Here is a 22,864-nt window from a genome sequence, read left to right as displayed (position 1 = left end):
AGGTGGGAGAATCTGTCCACAGGACAACTATTAAGCCCTGTACACACGAGAGGACTTATGTCCGACAGACTTCCGAAGGAGTTCCGTCGGAGTTCTGCTGGAATTCCGACGGAGTTCTGACAGACTTTTCGGCTGAGCGGACTTGGCCACACACAATCACACTAAACTCCGACGGATTTGAACGTGATGACGTACGACTGGATTCGAATAAGGAAGTTCATAGCCAGTAGCCAATAGCTGCCCTAGCGTCGGTTTTAGTCCGTCGGAATAGCATACACACGAGCGAATTTTTCGAAGGGACCGGGTCCGGCGGAGTTCCTTCGGAAAAATTTGAAGCATGTTCCATATTCTAAAGTCCTTCGGACTTTGGCGAGTCAAAAGTCCGTTGCAGCCCACACACGATCGAATAGTCTGACGGACTCAGTCCGTCGGACTTTGGATGTTGAAAAGTCCGCTCGTGTGTACGGGGCTTTAGTCGTGCTCTCCACAAATCTTCCCTTTATGGAATAGTGGCAAGAAGAAAGCCATTGTTGAAAGCAAACTTTTTATACACAGACCCCTGAAACTACCCCAAATGTCCAAAGTGGAACTATTCTTATTGGCTATGATGGAAAAAAAGAGAATCTGATTGGTAACTATGGGTGAGGCTTTTTATTAGCAGTAAAATGGGGTAATACAATTCCAGCATCTCCAGAATTGAATGTATGTAATAGCAACGGGTGTTGGTGGGGGGGTTCTATTGTTGCTAGCTATTGGGGAATCTATTGTTGTAGGGGCAGATCTATTTTACAGGAGGTTTATTATTGCTGGGGAGGTCTATTGTTTCCAGGGGGGGTTTGTATTGTTATTGGGGGGGGTCTATTGTTTCTGGGAGGGCCTTATATTGCTGAGGGGTGTCAACTGTTGCTGAGAGTCATCTACTGTTGAGGGAGGGGGTCTATTGATGTTGGCTGCTGGTGGAGCTATTGTTTCTGGTGGGGGGTCTGTTGTTGCCGGGGGCGGGGTGTCTATTGTTATTGGTGGGGATCTATTGTTACTGGGAGGCCCTTATGTTGCTGGGGGTGTCAATTATTGCTGGGAGTGATCTACTGTCGAGGGAGGGGGTCTATTGATGCTGGCTGCTGGGGAATCTATTGTTGCTTGGAGGGGGGGTATTTTGTTGCAGGGGGGTCTACTGTTTGGGGACTCTATTATTGCTGGGGGGGTCTATAATTAGTGGGAGGGTCTATTGTGGCTGGCTTTCTTTTCTTTTGGCAAATAACTCAATAAAGATCCAATCAAATGAGCAATGTGATACTCAATAAATAAACAAAAATCAATTCATGTGTCATGTAATGAAGTCAATAAAAATAATCAAATGTGTCCATCCATAAACTAAAAAACATATTTAGAAAATAGGTGTCTATTTCTGCTGGGGGGTATTTGGTTGCGGGGGTCTATGGCGGTTGGGGGGGTCTATTATTGCGGGGGGGGGGTCTTTTATTGCTGGAGGAAACTATGGTTGCTGGCTGCGGGGAATCTATTTTAATGCTTTAATTATTAACAAATTCCATACAAATGACTTGGTTCTGTATTCTCTAAAAGGGTAACCAAGGGAGTAGAACCAAGAAATGGTGCTCGGAGGTGGGTAGGGGGCGGAGACAAGGGTGACTCAGAAGGAAGGAGTACTTGCCCCTATTCTCTGAGAAAAAAAGCCCTGACTATGGGTAATAAGAAACAAGACCTCATCAGACATGTATAGTAAAGTAAGTATCCCATAAGCCACAGGTCCGCTGTGGTGTGGTATGGGGCAAACTCAGCTTGGGCTCCTACCGAGCAACGCCCCCAGTGTGTTTCGCTCCACCCCTCAGAGCTTAATCATGAGGATCTCATCAGACATGTTCATAAACTAGGCGATGGCATCAATGAAATGAAGGTAGATCCCTATAAGTATTTTCAGCTTAGTGATTAGCACTTCTGCCTTGCAGCACTGGGCTTCCTGGTTCAAATACCAACCAGAACGCTACCTGCATGGAGTTTGCATGTTCTTCTCCCAATGCTTAAGTGGCTTTCCTTAAACACTCCAAAGAGAATGCTGGTAAGTTAGTTGCCTTCTGTCTAAATTGGCCCTAGTATGAGTATGTATGCCTTTGAGATAGAGACTATGGGCTGCAATCTCCTTGAGGACAGGGACTGATGTGAATGTACGAATGGTAAATACCTGTAATAATAAAGAAAATACTTAATAACGTCTTCTCTTAATACCAGGTGGAATGTAAAGCCGTCATGGTGTTCTTCCATTATTGCGTCATGTCCAACTATTTCTGGCTCTTCATTGAAGGACTCTACCTCTTCACTCTGCTGGTGGAGACCTTCTTCCCAGAAAGACGATATTTCTACTGGTACACAATCATAGGATGGGGTAAGTCTTTCTCTACAATAAAAAAAAAAAATTCTTTAAAAAAGAATTCCAGGTATGGATTTTTTTATTTTTTTTTCATGGCTACGTTGGTCCAGCTTGGATCAAAGTAAGTACAGTCTGTGCGGGCCATACCTGGGGGATCCCTGTGGAAGCTGGAAATCATTGTAGTAGGCACCACTACTGCAATGATCTCTACTAGCTTGTGCCAAATGGCTACTTACTGAATACAGAAGGTTGGTCATTTGGCACGAGAGCCATTCAGAGATACATTTACATTCTCTCAATGAAAGCGTTCTCTGATTGGACAAGGTGGAGAGGTGGGGTGGTGACATCATGCTCTTCACCTCATCCAACCAAAGAATGGTTTGCATTCATTGGTTAAAGGCAACGCATTCTCTGAATGGCACCGTGTCTAGCGCCCGACCTCCTGTGTTCATAATGCAGCAGGGCAGCCGGTCAGCGCAGGACCCATAAGCTAGTGGAGAACGCTGAAGTAGTGGTGTAGTAGTGGTGACTACTACAGTGATTTCCAGCTTCTAGAGGGATCCTACAGGTATGGTACGGTATATACATTGTTACATTAGACCAAGCTGGAACTATATAACTAAGGAAACATGTCCATACCAGTTCATCTTTCAATATTTACGGCTTATACACAAAATCATGATCTGAGAAGTATAGACATATTAACCACTTGCTTACTGGGCATTTAAACCCCCTTCCTGCCCAGACCAATTTTCAGCTTTCAGCGCTGTCACTCTTTGAATGATAATTGTGCTGTCATACAACACTGTATCCAAATTCAATTTTAATCATTTTTTTCACACAGATAGAGCTTTTTTTGGTGGTATTTAATTGCTAAATAACACAAATTTTGAAAAAATTTAGAAAAAACAAAACACAAAACCGTTTCATAGTTTGTTATAAAATTTTGAAAACAGGTAATTTTTCTCCTTCACTGATGAGGCTGCACTGATAAGCGGCACTTATAAGGCAGCACTAATGGGAACTGATAGGTGGCACTGATAGGTGGCACTGAGAGGTGGCACTGATGGGTGGCACTGAAGGGCACTGAAGGGCACTGATAGATGGCACTGATAAGCGGTCCTGTTAGGTGGCACTGATGGGCACTGGTAGGTGACACTGATAGGCAGCAATGATCTGTGGCACTGATTATTAGACAGACCTCTCTGCTGCCTTTAACACAGTTGACCACCTGCTCCTCCTCAGCAAATTACGCTCCCTTGGCCTCCGTAATTCTGCTTTATCCTGGTTCTCCTCCTACCTATCTCAGCACACTTTCAGTGTCGCTTACAACTCCATCTCCTCCGCTCCTCTTCCTCTTTCTGTTGGGGTACCCCAAGGTTCTGTCCTTGGGCCCCTCCTATTCTCTCTCTATACTTCTTCCCTGGGCCAGTTGATAACCTCCCATGGTTTCCAATACCACCTCTATGCCGACGACACCCAGATCTATCTCTCCACTCCTCAACTCACCCCCTCTATCTCCTCACAGATCTCCAACTTACTGAATGACATATCAGTATGGATGTCACACCACTTCCTCAAACTCAATTTTTCTAAAACTGAGCTTGTTATATTTCCTCCTTCACGCTCCCCCCCTTGTGACTTCACCATTAATATCAACAGCACAGCCATTGGTCCCTCCACTCATGCCAGAGTCCTGGGTGTAATCCTTGACTCTGACCTCTCCTTCAGCCCCCATATCCAATCACTGGCTAAATCCTGCCGCCTTCACCTCCGCAACATCTCCAGAATTCCACCCTTCTTGACTAATGACACCACAAAGCAACTCGTTCACTCCTTGATTATTTCCCACCTCGACTACTGCAACTCTCTCCTTAATGGCCGACCCTAAAGCAGGCTCCTCCCCCCTTCAGTCTATTATGAATTCTGCTGCTAGACTAATACACCTCACTAACTGATCCGTGACTGCTGCCCCTCTCTGCCAATCCCTTCACTGGCTTCCCCTACCCCACCGTGTAAAATTCAAAATGCTAACCATAACATACAAAGCTATCCCCAACTTTGCCCCATCTACATCACCAACTTCATCTGCAGATATCGCCCAAATCGTCCCCTCCGCTCCTCTGAGGACCTCCTGCTTTCTAGCTCCCTTGTTACCTCCTCTCATGCGCGCCTTCAAGACTTCTCCAGAGCCTCTCCCATCCTCTGGAACTCCCTGCCCCAGTCTGTCCGCTCAGCCCCTACCCTGTCCACCTTTAAGAGTTCCCTGAAAACTCATTTATTCAGGGAAGCCTATCCCACACCCACCTAACTGTCCCCGAGCCACCCCCATCAAATCATTCTCTGCAGCTATTACCTTTTGTACCACCACCCCCTCCCTTTAGAATGTAAGCTCTACGAGCCGGGCCCTCCTGTACCTTTTGTATTGTACTGTAATTGTGTTGTCCCCCCTACACATTGTAAAGCGCTGCGTAAACTATTGGCGCTATATAAATCAATAATAATAATAATAATGATGGGCATTGATGGACATCCATGGACACCTTCCCGGCAATTAAGGCCTGTGCTGCAGCCATCTATCATTTATAGCACGGGCGTCAATTAGTTAAAGTGTATTTAAACCCAAAAACAAACATGAAATGTATTGCAGATTACTAGTCTTCAGATGTGCTTGCTGCTTTTGTTTTTGTTTTTTTCAGAATTTTTTTCCCCTTTTTCAACAAACTTTGAAGCAGATTTCTACCTTTTGTTGCTCTGTTTGTTTCACCATTTTATGTTCACGCCAATTCTGAATGGGGAGGTCTGGCTCATTATAATCACCTGGTGCACTCTCTGTTCTGAGGAGAAAAGCTGCAGGGTCTGCAACTCTTTAGAAAATATTTAACCCATTTTAGAGTATCGCACCACAAATGAAATTCCTGATGCCTAAACTTTGACTTATTTTACTAAAATAGACTTATCATACTGCAGACTTCTGGGGAATTTTGGAAATTTCTTACAGATGTAGTGTGGTAATTAAATACAAATACTAAAAAACAAACCAAAAAAAACTGACCCTCAAGAGGTGGAAGTATTGCCTTCTGAACACCTGGAAGCTCCACCATCTCCGTGGATCACTTTTCAGAGGGGCGGTAGAGACTGATGTCCACGTAAACGAGGACTTTGGTACTCTGCTGCTCTGCAAGGGGGGTGTCAATCAATCTGGACATGTTTACAGGAAGAGCGAGAAGAATGATGACCTCATTAGTCTGCTGCTTCTCCTTCATTGTCCAATCACAGACCTGAGGGCAGGTTGGTGACCATGCTGTCATTTGCAGTAAGGAAAAGTGAGGTCACCAACCTTCCTGGGCGCTCTTGTGTGGATCATAGGATTGGCTGACAAATGTCCCCAATCCATTGGTACAGAGCACAGTTCTGGTGAACGTGTGTATTCATCTGTGTTCCCGGAGTTTAGCGTGAGCATTGGCAGTCCCTTAAAATTCTTCTCTTCTTAATTATCATCATCGCCCCAAGTTTGAAGAACGCAGCTCGCTGCTGCTCGGTACACGTTGAAGGATTTCACGTTAAGAACCCTTTAAATAATTCATCTGCTGGAGAGATTGTAGAGAGTGCAGCGCTGTATGACATAAATTTGCATTTTAATTACAAGCCTCATATCAAGCGCCGGGCTCCTGCCATGCTCGATTTCTGCCGCGGATCTGACTGCCGCTCTGGCTTTGTATTTCAAAGAAAACGCAGCCGTTTCTGATTTTCCAGAAGCCGTGTTTCTTCATCCACTGGGGGCTCTTGTCATTGGATGACTTACAATTATTTTTTAATGCTGCTTTGACTTTCAGGTGTTGGGTGAAAGCATCTGTGCGTGAGGTGCTTTCATGAATTATTACTGTCTATCCTCTTTTATGGTGTCACTTCAATGCTGAATATTTACCGAGAGCGTGGTTAGTGCCGTATAATGACACCAGATTTGTGAAATCATAACGTGGTACAAAATCCAGACATACAAAATGTTTGGGGGGCTTTCAGAGTAAGGCTTTCTTTCCAGATAAGGGTTTTCACTTCCTTTCTATTTTCCTTTCTTGCTTATTTTATTCCTTCTTATATTACTGACTATTTTCCTTTATAATGTTGGTGGTTAGTAGAGTGCAATGACATGTGAAATACATACAGGAAATAAAATAAAATCCATAAATGCAACACGTGTGTGGGGGCTTTCAGAGTAAGATGTTCCTTCCTTTCCTTTCCTTTTCAATCCTTTTCATTTTCCTTTCCTTCCCTTTCCTTTCCCTTTCCCTTTCTCTCTTATTTCCTTTCCCTTTCCCTTTCGCTCTTATTTCCTTTCCCTTTCCCTCTCATTTCCTTTCCTTTTCCTTCTCCTTTCCTTTGCTTCCCAGTACTTTTCATTTTCCTCCCTTTTCCTTTCCCTTTTCCTTTCCTTTCATTTCCCTTTCCCTTTCATTTTCCTTTCCCTTATTTTTCATTTTCCTTTCTGTTCCTTTCCTTATTCTTTTACTTTCCTTTTCCCTTTCCTTTTCATTTCCCTTCTCCTTTCCCATTTCCCTTTCCTTCCCTTTCTCTCTTATTTCCTTTCCCTTTCCTTCTCATTTTCTTTTCCCCTTCCCTTTGCTTTCCAGTCCTTTTCATTTTCATAACTTTCCCTTTCCTTTCCCTTTACTTTTAATTTTCCTTTCCTTTCCTTTCCTTTCCTTTCCTTTCCTTTCCTTTCATTTCCCTTTCCCTTTCATTTTCCTTTCCCTTATTTTTCATTTTCCTTTCCATTCCTTTCCTTTCCTTTTTCTTTTACTTTCCTTTTCCCTTTCCTTTTAATTTCCCTTCTCCTTTCCCATTTCCATTTCCTTCCCTTTCCCTCTTATTTCCTTTCCTTTACCTTTTCTTTTCCCCTTCCCTTTGCTTTCCAGTCCTTTTCATTTTCATAACTTTCCCTTTCCTTTCCCTTTACTTTTAATTTTCCTTTCCTTTCCTTTTCTTTCCTTTCCTTTCCTTTCCTTTCATTTCCCTTTCCCTTTCATTTTCCTTTCCCTTATTTTTCATTTTCCTTTCCGTTCCTTTCCTTTCCTTTTTCTTTTACTTTCCTTTTCCCTTTCCTTTTAATTTCCCTTCTCCTTTCCCATTTCCATTTCCTTCCCTTTCCCTCTTATTTCCTTTCCTTTACCTTTTCTTTTCCCCTTCCCTTTGCTTTCCAGTCCTTTTCATTTTCCTCCCTTTTCCTTTCCTTTACTTTCCTTTCATTTCCTTTCCGTTGATTTCCCTTTACCTTTACTTTCCGTTGATTTCCCTTTACCTTTCCTTTCCCTTTCTTTTTCATTTCCCTTTTCCTTTCCCTTTCCCTTTCTCTCTTATTTCCTTTCCCTTTCCCTCTTATTTCCTTTCCTTTTCCCCTTTCCTTTGCTTCCCAGTACTTTTCATTTTCCTCCCTTTTCCTTTCCTTTCCCTTTTCCTTTCCCTTTTCCTTTCCCTTTTCCTTTCCCTTTTCCTTTCCTTTCCCTTTTCCTTTCCTTTCCTTTCCTTTCCCTTTCATTTTCCTTTCCCTTATTTTTCATTTTCCTTTCCGTTCCTTTCCTTTTTCTTTTACTTTCCTTTTCCCTTTCCTTTTTATTTCCCTTCTCTTTTCCCATTCCCTTTCCTTCATTTTCTCTCTTATTTCCTTTCCCTTTCCCTCTTATTTCCTTTCCTTTTCTTTTCCCCTCTCCTTTGCTTTCCAGTCCTTTTCATTTATTCCCTTTCCCTTTATTTTTAATTTTCCTTTCATTTCACTTTCCTTTCCCTTCCCTTTTCCTTCCCTTTCCCTTTCCCTTTCCTTTTCATTTTCCTTTCCTTTCCTTCCCTTACCTTTCCCTTTCCCTTTCCCTTTCCCTTTCCCTTTCATTTTCATTTTCCTTTCCTTTTCCTTTTCCCTTTCCTTTTCATTTCTCTTTTCCTTTCCCATTTCCTTTTCCTTCCCTTGCCTTTTCCTTTGTCTTTCAAACATAATAAACTACCCAATTTTTGTAAAATTGAAAAGACGAGGTTGCACCGAGTAAATAGATACCCAACACATCAAACCTTAAATTTGCATGCACCCGTGAAATGGCGACAAACTTCAGTTCCCTATATTTATATAGGCGACACATTAAAAGCCCCCTATAGATCATTTGTATGGTTTTTTTTATATTATATTTTATATTACTATATAGTTGTTACTATTATTATTATTATTATTATTATTATTATTATTATTGCTGTTGTTGTTAATATTATTATTATTTATTTATTATATATTTTACAATAATATTTTGCCAGGAAATAATAAAGAATTTTTCCGCTGATTATTTTGACTATTTGATTGAGATACCCAAAACTTTCAGTATTTTCTCTCTAATATATGTTATTCTCTTGATATCAGTTTTTATTTTTCAGTTTGTTAAGGGCTGATATAACTTGTAATGTTTCCTTTTTCTCTAGGAACCCCACTTATATGTGTCACTATATGGGCTGTGCTGCGACTTCACTTTGATAACCAGGGGTGTGTAATATAAATATGAATAGTTGTACGGTTAATTTCTACACATGATTTTTTATGTATTTGACTGTAAATGGTGATTGATTTATTTTTTTATTTATTTTTTAAATGACTCTTTTAGCTGTTGGGAAATGAACAACGTTTTCGCCCTCTGGTGGGTCATTAAGGGTCCAGTCATTGCCTCCATTATGGTAAGTTGAATCTTAATTATTTATATAAAATTTTCAATTAATTTAAGTTTCAGTTAATTTAGGTTGATTTAATTTCAATTAATTTAGGTTGAGTTATTTATATATATATATTTTGTACAGAAAGGAAATATTTGTAGGGCTTGCAGATACATTGACTAAGTATAACATCGGCAGACATATTCACCATTATATGCTCTTCAGAAAAAAATGTTTCTATTATCTCTATCTATCTATCTATCTATCTATCTATCTATATATATATATATATATATATATATATATATATATATATATATATATATACACACAGTTGTGCTCATAAGTTTACATACCCTGGCAACATTTATGATTTCTTGCCCATTTTTCATAGAATACGAATGATAACCGAAAAACTTTTCTTTCACTCATGGTTAGTGTTTGGCTGAAGCCCTTTATTATCGATCAACTGTGTTTACTCTTTTTAAATCATAATGACAACAGAAACTACCCAAATGACCCAGATCAAAAGTTTACATACCCTGGTGATTTTGGCCTGATAACATGCACACAAGTTGGCACAAAGGGGTTTGAATGGCTATTAAAGGTAATCATCCTCACCTGTGATCTGTTTGCTTGTAATTAGTGTGTGTGTATAAAAGGCCAATGAGCTTCCGGACTCCTGACAGACCCTTGCATCTTTCATTCAGTGCTGCACTGACGTTTCTGGATTCTGAGTCACGGGGAAAGCAAAAGAATTGTCAAAGGATCTGCGGGAAAAGGTAGTTGAACTGTATAAAACAGGATATAAAAAGATATCCAAGGAATTGAGAATGCCAATCAGCAGTGTTCAAACTCTAATCAGGAAGTGGAAAGTTTCTGTTGAAACCAAACCACGGTCAGGTAGACCAACTAAAATTTCAGGCCACAACTGCCAGGAAAATTGGGATGCAAAGAATAATTCCAAAAATAACTTCAGGTGAAATACAGGACTCTCTGAAAACATGTGGTGTGGCTGTGTCAAGATGTACAATAAGGAGGCACTTGAAGAAAGATGGGCTGCATGGTCGAGTCGCTGGAAGAAAGCCATTACTACGCAAATGCCACAAAGTATCCCGCTTCCAATACACCAAACAGCACAGAGACAAGCCTCAAACCTTCTGGCACAAAGTCACTTGGAGTGATGAGACCAAAATTTAGCTTTTTGGCCACAACCATCAACGCTACATTTGGAGAGGAGTCAACAAGGCCTATGATGAAAGGTCCACCATCCCTACTGTGAAACACGGAGGTGGATTGCTGATGTTTTGGGGATGTGTGAGCTACAAAGGCACAGGAAATTTGGTCAAAATTGTTGGCAAGATGACTGCAGTATGTTATCAAAAAATACTGGAGGAACATTTGCATTCATCAGCCAGGAAGCTGAACATGAGACGTACTTGGACATTCCAACATGACAATGATCCAAAACACAAGGCCGAGTCCACCTGTCATTGGCTACAGCAGAATAAAGTGAAGGTTCTGGAGGGGTCATCTCAGTCTCCTGACCTCAATATCATTGAGCCCCTCTGGGGAGATCTCAAACGTGCCGTTCATGCAAGACAGCCCAAGAATCTACAGGAATTGGAGGCTTTTTGCCAAGAGGAATGGGCAGCTTTACCATCTGAGAAGATAAAGAGCCTCATCCACAAATACCACAAAAGACTTCAAGCTGTCATTGATGTTAAAGGGGGCAATACACGGTTTTAAGAACTGGGGTATGTAAACGTTTGATCAGGGTAATTTGGGTAGTTTCTGTTGCCATTATGATTTAAAAAGAGTAAACACAGTTGATTGATAATAAATGGCTCCAGCCACACACTTTTCACATATTTATTTGTAAAAAAATTAGAAAACAATTTATAATTTTCCTTCTACTTCACAATTATTTGTTTTGGTCTATCATATACAAACCCAATAATATACATTTACATTTTTTGGTTGTAACATGACAAAATGGGGAAAATGTCAAGGGGTATGAATACTTTTTCAAGGCACTGTGTATTTATATATATATATATATATATATATATATATATATATATATATATATATATATATATATATATATATATATATATATGGAAAGAAAACATTTTTTTTAATTATGCACTTTCTTTACATAGCATTTGCATTACCACTAGAGATGGATGAACTTCCGACGGGACGTTTTGCGAACGCGAACCGCGAACGTGGCCAAAAGTTTGCGAACCGCAAAGTTCACGGCGGGCCCCATTGACTTCAATGGCAGGAGAACCTTAAAAACCTACAGGTCATATTTTCAGCCACAAAATAATTATTAGCTCTGCACACATAGTCCCACCACATGGCCACTGACATAACAAAAGTATGAAGTCAATCTGGGATCGACAACGACAAGCATTCTTTTTTTATCGGTGAAATTTTGACAATTCAGGAGCGCATGAAGGAAATGAAGGAGAGGAAAGGTCAGGGTAGGCTATGAAGAAGGTGCAGGAGATGATCACCAGCACCGTGATAGAGCGCACTGACACCAGCACCGTGATAGAGAGCACTGACACCAGCACCGAGATAGAGAGAGAGCACTGACACCAGCACCGTGATAGAGAACACTGACACCAGCACCGAGATAGAGAGCACTGACACCAGCACTGAGATAGAGAGAGAGCACTGACACCAGCACCGAGATAGAGAGCACTGACACCAGCACTGTGATAGAGAGCACTGGCACCAGCACCGAGATAGAGAGAGAGCACTGACACCAGCACCAAGATAGAGAGCACTGACACCAGTACCGTGATAGAGAGCACTGACACCAGCACCGTGATAGAGAGAGAGCACTGACACCAGCACTGTGATAGAGAGCACTGACACCAGCACCAAGATAGAGAGAGAGCACTGACACCAGCACCAAGATAGAGAGCACTGACACCCGCACCATGATAGAGAGCACTGACAGCAGCACCCTGATAGAGAGAGAGCACTGACACCAGCACTGTGATAGAGAGCACTGACACCAGCACCGAGATAGAGAGAGAGCACTGACACCAGCACCAACATAGAGAGCACTGACACCCACACCATGATAGAGAGCACTGACAGCAGCACCCCGATAGAGAGAGAGCACTGACACCAGCACTGTGATAGAGAGCACTGACACCAGCACCGAGATAGAGAGAGAGCCCTGACACCAGCACCGAGATAGAGAGCACTGACACCAGCACTGTGATAGAGCACTGACACAGCACCAGCACTGAGACAGAGAGAGATCACTGACACCAGCACCAAGATAGAGAGCACTGACACCAGCACCGTGATAGAGAGCACTGACACCAGCACCGTGATAGAGAGCACTGACACCAGCACCGAGATAGAGAGCACTGACACCAGCACCGAGATAGAGAGCACTGACACCAGCACCGTGATAGAGAGCACTGACACCAGCACCGAGATAGAGAGCACTGACACCAGCACCGAGATAGAGAGCACTGACACCACACCAGCACCGAGATAGAGAGCACTGACACCACACTAGCACCAAGATAGAGAGAGAGCACTGACACCAGCACAGAGATAGAGAGCACTGACACCAGCACTGTGATAGAGAGCACTGACAACAGCACCAGCACCGAGATAGAGAGAGAGCACTGACACCAGCACTGTGATAGAGAGCACTGACACCAGCACCGAGATAAAGAGAGAGCAATGACACCAGCACCAAGATAGAGAGCACTGACACCCGCACCATGATAGAGAGCACTGACAGCAGCACCGTGATAGAGAGAGAGCACTGACACCAGCACCGTGATAGAGAGCACTGACACCAGCACCGAGATAGAGAGCACTGACACCAGCACCGAGATAGAGAGCACTGACACCACACCAGCACCGAGATAGAGAGCACTGACACCACACTAGCACCAAGATAGAGAGAGAGCACTGACACCAGCACCGTGATAGAGAGCACTGACACCAGCACCATGATAGAGAGCACTGACACCAGCACCGAGATAGAGAGCACTAACACCACACCAGCACCGAGATAGAGAGTACTGACACCAGCACCGAGATAGAGAGTACTGACACCAGCACCGAGATAGAGAGTACTGACACCAGCACCGAGATAGAGAGCACTGACACCAGCACCGAGATAGAGAGTACTGACACCACACCAGCACCGTGATAGAGAGCACTGACAACAGCACCAAGATAGAGAGCACTGACACCACACCAGCACCGTGATAGAGAGCACTGAGACCACACCAGCACCGAGATAGAGAGAGAGCACTGACACCAGCACCGATATAGAGAGCACTGACACCAGCACCGTGATAGAGAGCACTGACACCAGCACATAGATAGAGAGCACTGACACCAGCACCGAGATAGAGAGCACTGACACCAGCACCGAGATAGAGAGCACTGACACCACACCAGCACCAAGATAGAGAGAGAGCACTGACACCACACCAGCATCAAGATAGAGAGAGAGCACTGACACCAGCACCGAGATAGAGAGAGAGCACTGACACCAGCACCGTGATAGAGAGCACTGACACCAGCACTGAGATAGAGAGAGAGCACTGACAACAGCACCGAGATAGAGAGCAATGGCACCACACCAGCACCGAGATAGAGAGCACTGACACCAGCACTGAGATAGAGAGCACTGACACCAGCACCGAGATAGAGAGCACTGACACCACACCAGCACCGTGATAGAGAGCACTGAGACCACACCAGCACTGAGATAGAGAGAGAGCACTGACACCACCCCCGAGATAGAGAGAGAGCACTGACACCAGTACCGGGATAGAGAGCACTGACACCACACCAGCACCGAGATAGAGAGCACTGACACCAGCACTGAGATAGAGAGCACTGACACCAGCACCGAGATAGAGAGCACAGACACCAGCACCAAGATAGAGAGCACTGACACCCACACCATGATAGAGAGCACTGACAGCAGCACCCCGATAGAGAGAGAGCACTGACACCAGCACTGTGATAGAGAGCACTGACACCAGCACCGAGATAGAGAGAGAGCCCTGACACCAGCACCGAGATAGAGAGCACTGACACCAGCACTGTGATAGAGAGCACTGACACAGCACCAGCACTGAGACAGAGAGAGATCACTGACACCAGCACCAAGATAGAGAGCACTGACACCAGCACCGTGATAGAGAGCACTGACACCAGCACCGTGATAGAGAGCACTGACACCAGCACCGAGATATAGAGCACTGACACCAGCACCGAGATAGAGAGCACTGACACCAGCACCGTGATAGAGAGCACTGACACCAGCACCGAGATAGAGAGCACTGACACCAGCACCGAGATAGAGAGCACTGACACCACACCAGCACTGAGATAGAGAGCACTGACACCACACTAGCACCAAGAGAGATAGAGAGCACTGACACCAGCACTGTGATAGAGAGCACTGACAACAGCACCAGCACCGAGATAGAGAGAGAGCACTGACACCAGCACTGTGATAGAGAGCACTGACACCAGCACCGAGATAGAGAGAGAGCACTGACACCAGCACCAAGATAGAGAGCACTGACACCCGCACCATGATAGAGAGCACTGACAGCAGCACCGTGATAGAGAGAGAGCACTGACACCAGCACCGTGATAGAGAGCACTGACACCAGCACCGAGATAGAGAGCACTGACACCAGCACCGAGATAGAGAGCACTGACACCACACCAGCACCGAGATAGAGAGCACTGACACCACACTAGCACCAAGATAGAGAGAGAGCACTGACACCAGCACCGTGATAGAGAGCACTGACACCAGCACCGTGATAGAGAGCACTGACACCAGCACCATGATAGAGAGCACTGACACCAGCACTGAGATAGAGAGCACTAACACCACACCAGCACCGAGATAGAGAGTACTGACACCAGCACCGAGATAGAGAGTACTGACACCAGCACCGAGATAGAGAGCACTGACACCAGCACAGAGATAGAGAGCACTGACACCACACCAGCACCGTGATAGAGAGCACGGACAACAGCACCAAGATATAGAGCACTGACACCACACCAGCACCGTGATAGAGAGCACTGAGACCACACCAGCACCGAGATAGAGAGAGAGCACTGACACCAGCACCGATATAGAGAGCACTGACACCAGCACCGTGATAGAGAGCACTGACACCAGCACCGAGATAGAGAGCACTGACACCAGCACCGAGATAGAGAGCACTGACACCAGCACCGAGATAGAGAGCACTGACACCAGCACCGAGATAGAGAGCACTGACACCACACCAGCACCAAGATAGAGAGAGAGCACTGACACCACACCAGCACCAAGATAGAGAGAGAGCACTGACACCAGCACCGAGATAGAGAGAGAGCACTGACACCAGCACCGTGATAGAGAGCACTGACACCAGCACTGAGATAGAGAGAGAGCACTGACAACAGCACCGAGATAGAGAGCAATGGCACCACACCAGCACCGAGATAGAGAGCACTGACACCAGCACTGAGATAGAGAGCACTGACACCAGCACCGAGATAGAGAGCACTGACACCACACCAGCACCGTGATAGAGAGCACTGAGACCACACCAGCACTGAGATAGAGAGAGAGCACTGACACCACCCCCGAGATAGAGAGAGAGCACTGACACCAGTACCGGGATAGAGAGCACTGACACCACACCAGCACCGAGATAGAGAGCACTGACACCAGCACTGAGATAGAGAGCACTGACACCAGCACCGAGATAGAGAGCACAGACACCAGCACCGAGATAGAGAGCACTGACACCAGCACCGAGATAGAGAGCACAGACACCAGCACCGAGATAGAGAGCACTGACACCAGTACCGTGATAGAGAGCACTGAGATCACACCAGCACCGAGATAGAGAGCACTGATACCACACCAGCACCGTGATAGAGAGCACTGAGACCACACCAGCACCGAGATAGAGAGAGAGCACTGACACCAGCACCGAGATAGAGAGCACAGACACCAGCACCGAGATAGAGAGCACTGACACCAGCACCGAGATAGAGAGCACAGACACCAGCACCGAGATAGAGAGCACTGACACCAGTACCGTGATAGAGAGCACTGAGATCGCACCAGCGCCGAGATAGAGAGCACTGACACCACACCAGCACCGTGATAGAGAGCACTGAGACCACACCAGCACCGAGATAGAGAGAGAGCACTGACACCAGCACTGAGATAGAGAGCACTGACAGCAGCACTGATACCAGCAACTCGCTGTGGGACCCAAAAATATGACACCGCTCAACCTCTTCAAACAGGAGGGTACGGGCATTTAGTACAGTGTGCTTTTTTTGTACAAGGAAGTGAGCCAAAGGTAGAAAAAAGGTCTGTGTGCTCAATTAAATATATAATATAGAGTTATGCATATACATGGTCTACTGGTCTGATGTGTTGAATTCCTCCGAGATCCATGCCTCATTCATTTTTAGAAATGCGAGGTAGTCAACACTGTCGTGAGCGTTAAAAAAAGCCCACACTGCGGAGCCATGAGCTGGTGTCCTGGGAGCGCCAGATGTGACCGTACATGGTTGATGCCTCGCTCTTGATACATTAGCAGTCTGCTTTGTCCCTCCTGTGCAATGTAAGTTATTCCTGCTTCTCCTCCCTATCTGGTGGTCCATATCTCCCTCTGAACTCCCCTCCTCTTCCTCTCTTGTGGGCACCCACGTGACATCACTAGACACGTCATCATCAACGTCACCTTCCCCACCGCTATAAGTAGAGATCTCAGAGTAAGCAGCAACAGCGGGGACCAACCTCCTCCTTGGGCTGATCTGGGTACTGTCCTCAGACTGCTGAGTGGCGGTTGTTGCTACCTCCTCTTCCTGATCCAATACCAAGAGTGGCTGCGCATCAGAAATGTCTTGATATGGATCGGAAAATAATTCCTGTGACTCAAGCGGAAGGTATATGGTGGTGGTGGTGGTGTTGGTGGTAGTGTCTTTGGGGGTGCACACAGCAGAGAGTGAAGAAGAGGGTGCAAATCGAGAGGATGAGGAGGGTGCAGAAGAGTAAGGCTGAATGAGCCACTCAACCAAGTCTGGTGCGTCCTTTGACGTAATCGCACGCACCTTCTGCAATTTGCCACTTTGGCTCAATCCTGCTCTACCCCTACCACCCCTGCGGAAGGGCCTGCCTCTTCCTCTGCCTGTCTTTTTTTAAATGACCCTGTGACAAAAGTCTCTAGAGAAGTGCAGTATGTATGTGGAAGAAGGTATATAACACCCCACTTCAATCTGTCGTTTTTGGGGGCCACTGGTCTATCACACCAGTTATAATACTTTTTTTTATTGCGTTTGTCACTCTTTGTAGTATCGCTGCAGAACCGCTCAGCAGTCACAATGCTGCACAGTGGAAATGCACTATACTATGCTTTCTATATGAGCAAGTATTTTATACGTGTATTACACACCTATATACTGCACACCAAATAGTACACCTATACCAGTCCTTATAAGGACCTTTGTGGACCTAGTAGCTAGTGATTTGCTGACTGTCCCTCAGTTCCTACACTGATAAAAGACAGCTGCAGAAACGAGCAGTAATCTGCAGCACAGCAGTGCACCACAACCCTATATATTGTACACCTATACCATTCCTTAAAAGGACCTTTGTGGACCTAGTAGCTAGTGATTTGCAGACAGTCCCTCAGTCCCTACACTGATAAAAGACTGCTGCAGAATAGAGCAGCAGTCAGCAGCAGAGCACCAGCACCCTATATACTGTACACCTATAGCAGTCCTTAAAAGGACCTTTGTGGACCTAGTAGTAATAGCTAGCTAGTGATTAAACTGACTGTCCCTGCTCCACACAGCGTCCTGTCCCTACACTGACAAAAGAATGAATGAATGAATGAATGAAATACTTGTATAGCGCACAATGCGAACTGAATCGCCTCTAGGCACTGTGGACAGCTGCAATCACCAGCAATCAAAAGACAGCTGCAATCACCAGAACAGCAGTGCACTGAACCCTATATACTGTACTACACCTATACCAGTCCTTAAAAGGACTTTTGTAGACCTAATAGCTAGTGATTTGTGTCACTACAGTCTCTCCCTGCTCCACACAGCGTCCTGTCCCTACACTGACATAAGAATGTAAAATGGTCGCCAGATCAAGTCTATTTATAAGTCAGGGGGAGTGTCCAATTGTCCATGTGCTGAAATGTCTCAATTGGCTGTCCTGTACCCCATGATGGATGTGTCATCATGGGTCAAAGTTCTTTCACACTGTAAACGCATATGTCTGCCAGGCGAACAGCGCCGATCGTCCGCCGGTTTGGCGAATCGCGAACACGCAAAATTCGCCGCGAACCGACCGCCGGCCGAACAGTTCGGCCATCCCAAATTACCACAGTACTGAGCTGTCTAAAGAGCTGACTGTGGTCCAGTATCCCATTGAACTATAAAGATCCCACCCAGTTCATCCATAAATATGTAGAAATGGTTGGTATTCCCATTCCATTTTTATATTCTGTTCGATAGAATACAAAGAAAAAAAAGAGTAAACGCCCCCCCCCCCAAGGCATTGGTGCCCTGGTTTAGTGCAGTCTACAGAATTTATGCAAACTTCATACAAAGTTTGTATGTCTGAAATTCTTGCTTTCCAATGCATACCTGACTGATTTGTGTGTTTTTTTTGTTTGTTTTGTTTTTAACACATTTAACACATTTTATTCATTTTTCAGAAATGGTTTCCTTTACAAACAAAGGCAAATACAGTATATTTCAAATTAAAAAGAAAGTATCCACTATCTATGCTACAATTATACCTCCAGTATCAATATGTCACTCTCAGGATATTATATAAAATTATACTATAAAAAATGTTAAAATATTTTGGCTTCTTGACATAATTGCTGCCCCTTGTGGACCGTTTCCTTCATTACATCTAATATTTAATTTCTCGACAGATCAACTTTGTGCTGTTTGTTGGCATAATAATCATTCTGGTGCAGAAGCTGCAGTCCCCAGACATAGGCGGCAATGAGTCCAGTATATATCTGTAAGTATATTCCCGCCCTCTGTTTCTCTTCTGACACCCAATGACCTGCTGTGATATGGATACTGATTATTGATTGTTCTGGGCAATCCTAAATATATCATTGGAATTGTATATTATGATATATAGATCTGATTCCTAACACCTATCATAGTGAACCAACAAAATATAACCAAGCTTGCACGATCTTTTACTTTAACCACTTCTATACCAGACTGTAATACCCTATTCATTGTCAGGCCATTGTTCGGTGCTGTGATACTTTGACTAACAATGCGTCCAAATTAATTTTAGATATTTTTTTTTTTTAGACAGGTTTTTCCTATTTTTAACCACCTTGTTTATTTAACAACCACCATTTTTTTTTTTTTTAACTATACTATTTTTAAATGGCACTCCAAAAATACGCACCTACCACTCCCCCTTTTTAAAGCATATGAGAGCATGTTAAGCTTAAAAATTCAAATTTTATTAGCGTAATTATTGTTTTATATTTTAACATATTTTTTACGTTTTATTTTAATTTTTTTTTCATTTTAACATCATTTAAATATAATTCATTAAAAAAATATACTATTAAATCAAGCCATATATACAGTAAATATATATATATATATATATATATATATATATATATATATATATATATATATATATATATATATACAGTAAATAAATAAATATATATATATATATATATATATATATATATATATATATATATATTATATAATATATATACACATACATATATATATATATATATATATATATATATATATATATATATATATATACATTTTTGGTAAATTATAAAAGATGAGGTTGTACCGAGTAAATGAATTGTCAATAATGGACCTAGATTTATCGCTCTCACTTTACCACGCATGCGTATATGTGGGGGGCGGGGCGGGCTCAAATTTTTTTGGGGAGGGAAGGAGGGGGTTTAGTGCTTGGGTGTAACTTTTTTTTATGTTACCTTTTTTTTTCTTTTTTTCTCCTAAAAGTCCCAAAAGTGATATAACGTGACAGGTCCTGTATAATGAGACATCCGGGGTCTGTTAGACCCTGGATTTCCCACCTGCCCTATATTGAAGTGAATGGAACACAGGTCCAGGAGTGACAATATTCAAGTTGCTTTAGAGTTCTTTGCAGCCTGGTCTCCCTCCCCTCCACCCGGAGTCCCAGGCTTATGTCAGTGGCAGAGAAAGGGTTAAATAGAATCTTATACAACATAGTATATAGCGCCACCTGTCAGGTAAGCGAGCACTTGAATTCTGTATTTTCAATAAACTTTTTGTGTAGTACCAAACTAGTGGTAAGGACCTCACAAATAATTAAATGTCTGATCTAAAACCCTGAGAATTCAAGACAGTAGTTCCCAAACTGCAACCAGTGGGTGGGAAGCAGATCTTCACTTGTCTATATCCGTCCCTTGGGGCACTATTTCTCTCATTGACACCAACATTGGGGCATTATTCCTGCCACTGACACCAATGATGGGGCTCTATCCCTCTCATTAATATCTATGATGGGGCACTATTCCTCCCACTAGTTCCAATGATGAGGCACTATTCCTCCCACTGTTGCCAATGATGAAGCACTATTCCTCACATTAATATCAATGATGGCAAACTATTCTTCCAACTAATACCAATGATGGGGCACTGTGCCTCTCACTGATGCCAATGATGGGGGCACCATTCCTCCAACTAATACCAATGATGGGCCACTATTCCTCCAACTAATACCAATGATAGGGCACTATGCCTCCCACTGATACCAATGATGGTGCACTGTTCATTTGACTGATAACAATGATGGGGGCACCATTCCTCCAACTAATACCAATGATAGCCCACTATTCCTCCCATTGATGCCAATGATGGGGCACTATTCCTCTCATTGATACCAGTGATGGGGTACTATTTCCCCCACTGATGCCAATTATTATGGGGGCACCATTCCTCCAACTAATACCAATGTTGGGCCACTATTCCTCCCAATGATGCCAATGATGGGGCACTATTCCTCATATTAATATCAATGATGGGAAACTATTTCTCCAACTGGTACCCATGATGTGGTACTACTCCCCCCCCACTGATACCAATGGTGGGGGATAACCCTTTTAATTAATATTAATGATGGGGCACTATTCCAACAACTAACATTAATGATGGGGCACTATTCCTCCCACTGATACCAATGATGGGGCACTATTCCTCCCACTGATACCGATTAGGGGGCACTATTCCTCTCCCTGACACCAATGATGGAGCACTATTTCTCCAACTGATACTGATGATGGGGCACTATTCCTCCAGCTAATATGAATGATGGGGAACTAATCCTCCAGCTAATACTAATGAAGAGGGTACTTTTCATCCAACTAACACCAATGATGGGGCACTATCCTCCCTCCAACTATTCCTCCAGCAGTCCAGCTAATATGAATGATGGGGCACTTTTCCTCCAGCTAATATGAATGATGGGGCACTATTCCTCCAGCTAATAGTAATGATGGGGTACTATTCGTCCAACTAACACCAATGATGGGGCACTATACTCCCTCCAATTAATATTAACAATGGTGTTCTATTGCCTCCAACTAATACCAATGAATGGGCACCATTCCTCCAACTAGTACCATTGATGGGGGACTATCCGTCCAATTTATACCAATGATGGGGCACTATTGCTTCAACCTATACCATTGATGGAGCACTAGTCCTTCTACTAATGCAAATGATGGGGCACTATTCCTCCAATCAATAATAATTGTTTTGCCAAAATATGGCCATATTTAAGCAATGATTTCACCCCTATCCCCACGCTTTTGCTTATGTGCCTAGGGATTCCTGCCGGGTGACGTCAATAGTTGTTAAGGATGTGGTGGGTGCAAGTCCCCACTACTTCCTTCGCAATCAGTGACAGCTGAAATGGTGTCAGTTTCATTCACCCCGTACCCCCAAATATCCCAAATGTTAGGTGTTTGAACAAACATCCTAACAGCAAGTGTCCAGTCCAAACCTACACTCAGCTCCTCCCTATTTAATCCCGGAGTCCCTTTAACAGCAAAAAAAAAAATCCCCATCAGGAAATAAATATTTGTTGCAGCCGATAGCGGGAAGGTGCTTGTTGCTCAGTATTCCAGCTCCCTAAATGTCAGGAAAATGTCACACCAGTTAACAAGATGTCGGTTGTGTCTGCTCACATTTAAGCAGGACGTGCCGTGTTCACTTAGCGTGCTTCTGGGAGCTCACAGATCTTCCCTAATCATCTAATTGGTGGATAATTGATTTAGCCTGCCAGGTTTGCACACAGCGTATTGTACATTTTGCATTACAATTTCACCTGTTGATTTGTTTTTATATTTGACTTTGAACACAATTTAGGAAATAAAAACGTGATCTGAATTTTTTTGTTTACATTAACCTCTTCATGCCAGCCGTACACTTAAGGCTGGTGGGCCTTATCGCTGAGAGGCAGTATATAGGCATACCAAAATGTAAACAATGCTGTGTCAAGAGTGCTACCGACACAGTTACCAGAGGGTAATGCCGTAACATACTAAAGGCAATTAGGCTGTTTACATTTGAAGAGACGTTGCACTTAGAGCAGGAATTTTCTTCAGCGATAACCCTAACCCTACCTCCCTAACCGTAACCTCAACCCTAACCCTATCCTCAACTCTAACCCTACCCCGC

General features: G+C 43.7%; 1 protein-coding gene across 4 annotated transcripts in view; it reads left to right on the top strand.

The window, feature by feature from the left end:
- The window catches only part of ADCYAP1R1 (ADCYAP receptor type I), a 335,354-nt gene that overhangs the window by 260,088 nt on the left and 52,402 nt on the right, over nucleotides 1–22,864 (top strand). For all 4 annotated transcript variants that reach the window (XM_077490662.1, XM_077490663.1, XM_077490664.1 and 1 more), the window contains exons 10-13: nucleotides 2,248–2,401; nucleotides 8,846–8,906; nucleotides 9,025–9,094; nucleotides 19,066–19,157. In XM_077490662.1, coding sequence (XP_077346788.1) covers nucleotides 2,248–2,401; nucleotides 8,846–8,906; nucleotides 9,025–9,094; nucleotides 19,066–19,157 — 377 coding nt within the window. The remainder of the gene's footprint in view (nucleotides 1–2,247; nucleotides 2,402–8,845; nucleotides 8,907–9,024; nucleotides 9,095–19,065; nucleotides 19,158–22,864) is intronic.

The sequence above is a fragment of the Lithobates pipiens genome, unplaced genomic scaffold, assembly GCF_037356315.1.
Source record: "Lithobates pipiens isolate NorthernLeopardFrog02 unplaced genomic scaffold, aLitPip1_a1.2 Scaffold_19, whole genome shotgun sequence".
Classification (NCBI taxonomy): domain Eukaryota; kingdom Metazoa; phylum Chordata; class Amphibia; order Anura; family Ranidae; genus Lithobates; species Lithobates pipiens.
The sequence above is the reverse complement of the archived record's forward strand: the minus strand, read 5'-3'. Positions and strand labels throughout refer to the sequence as shown.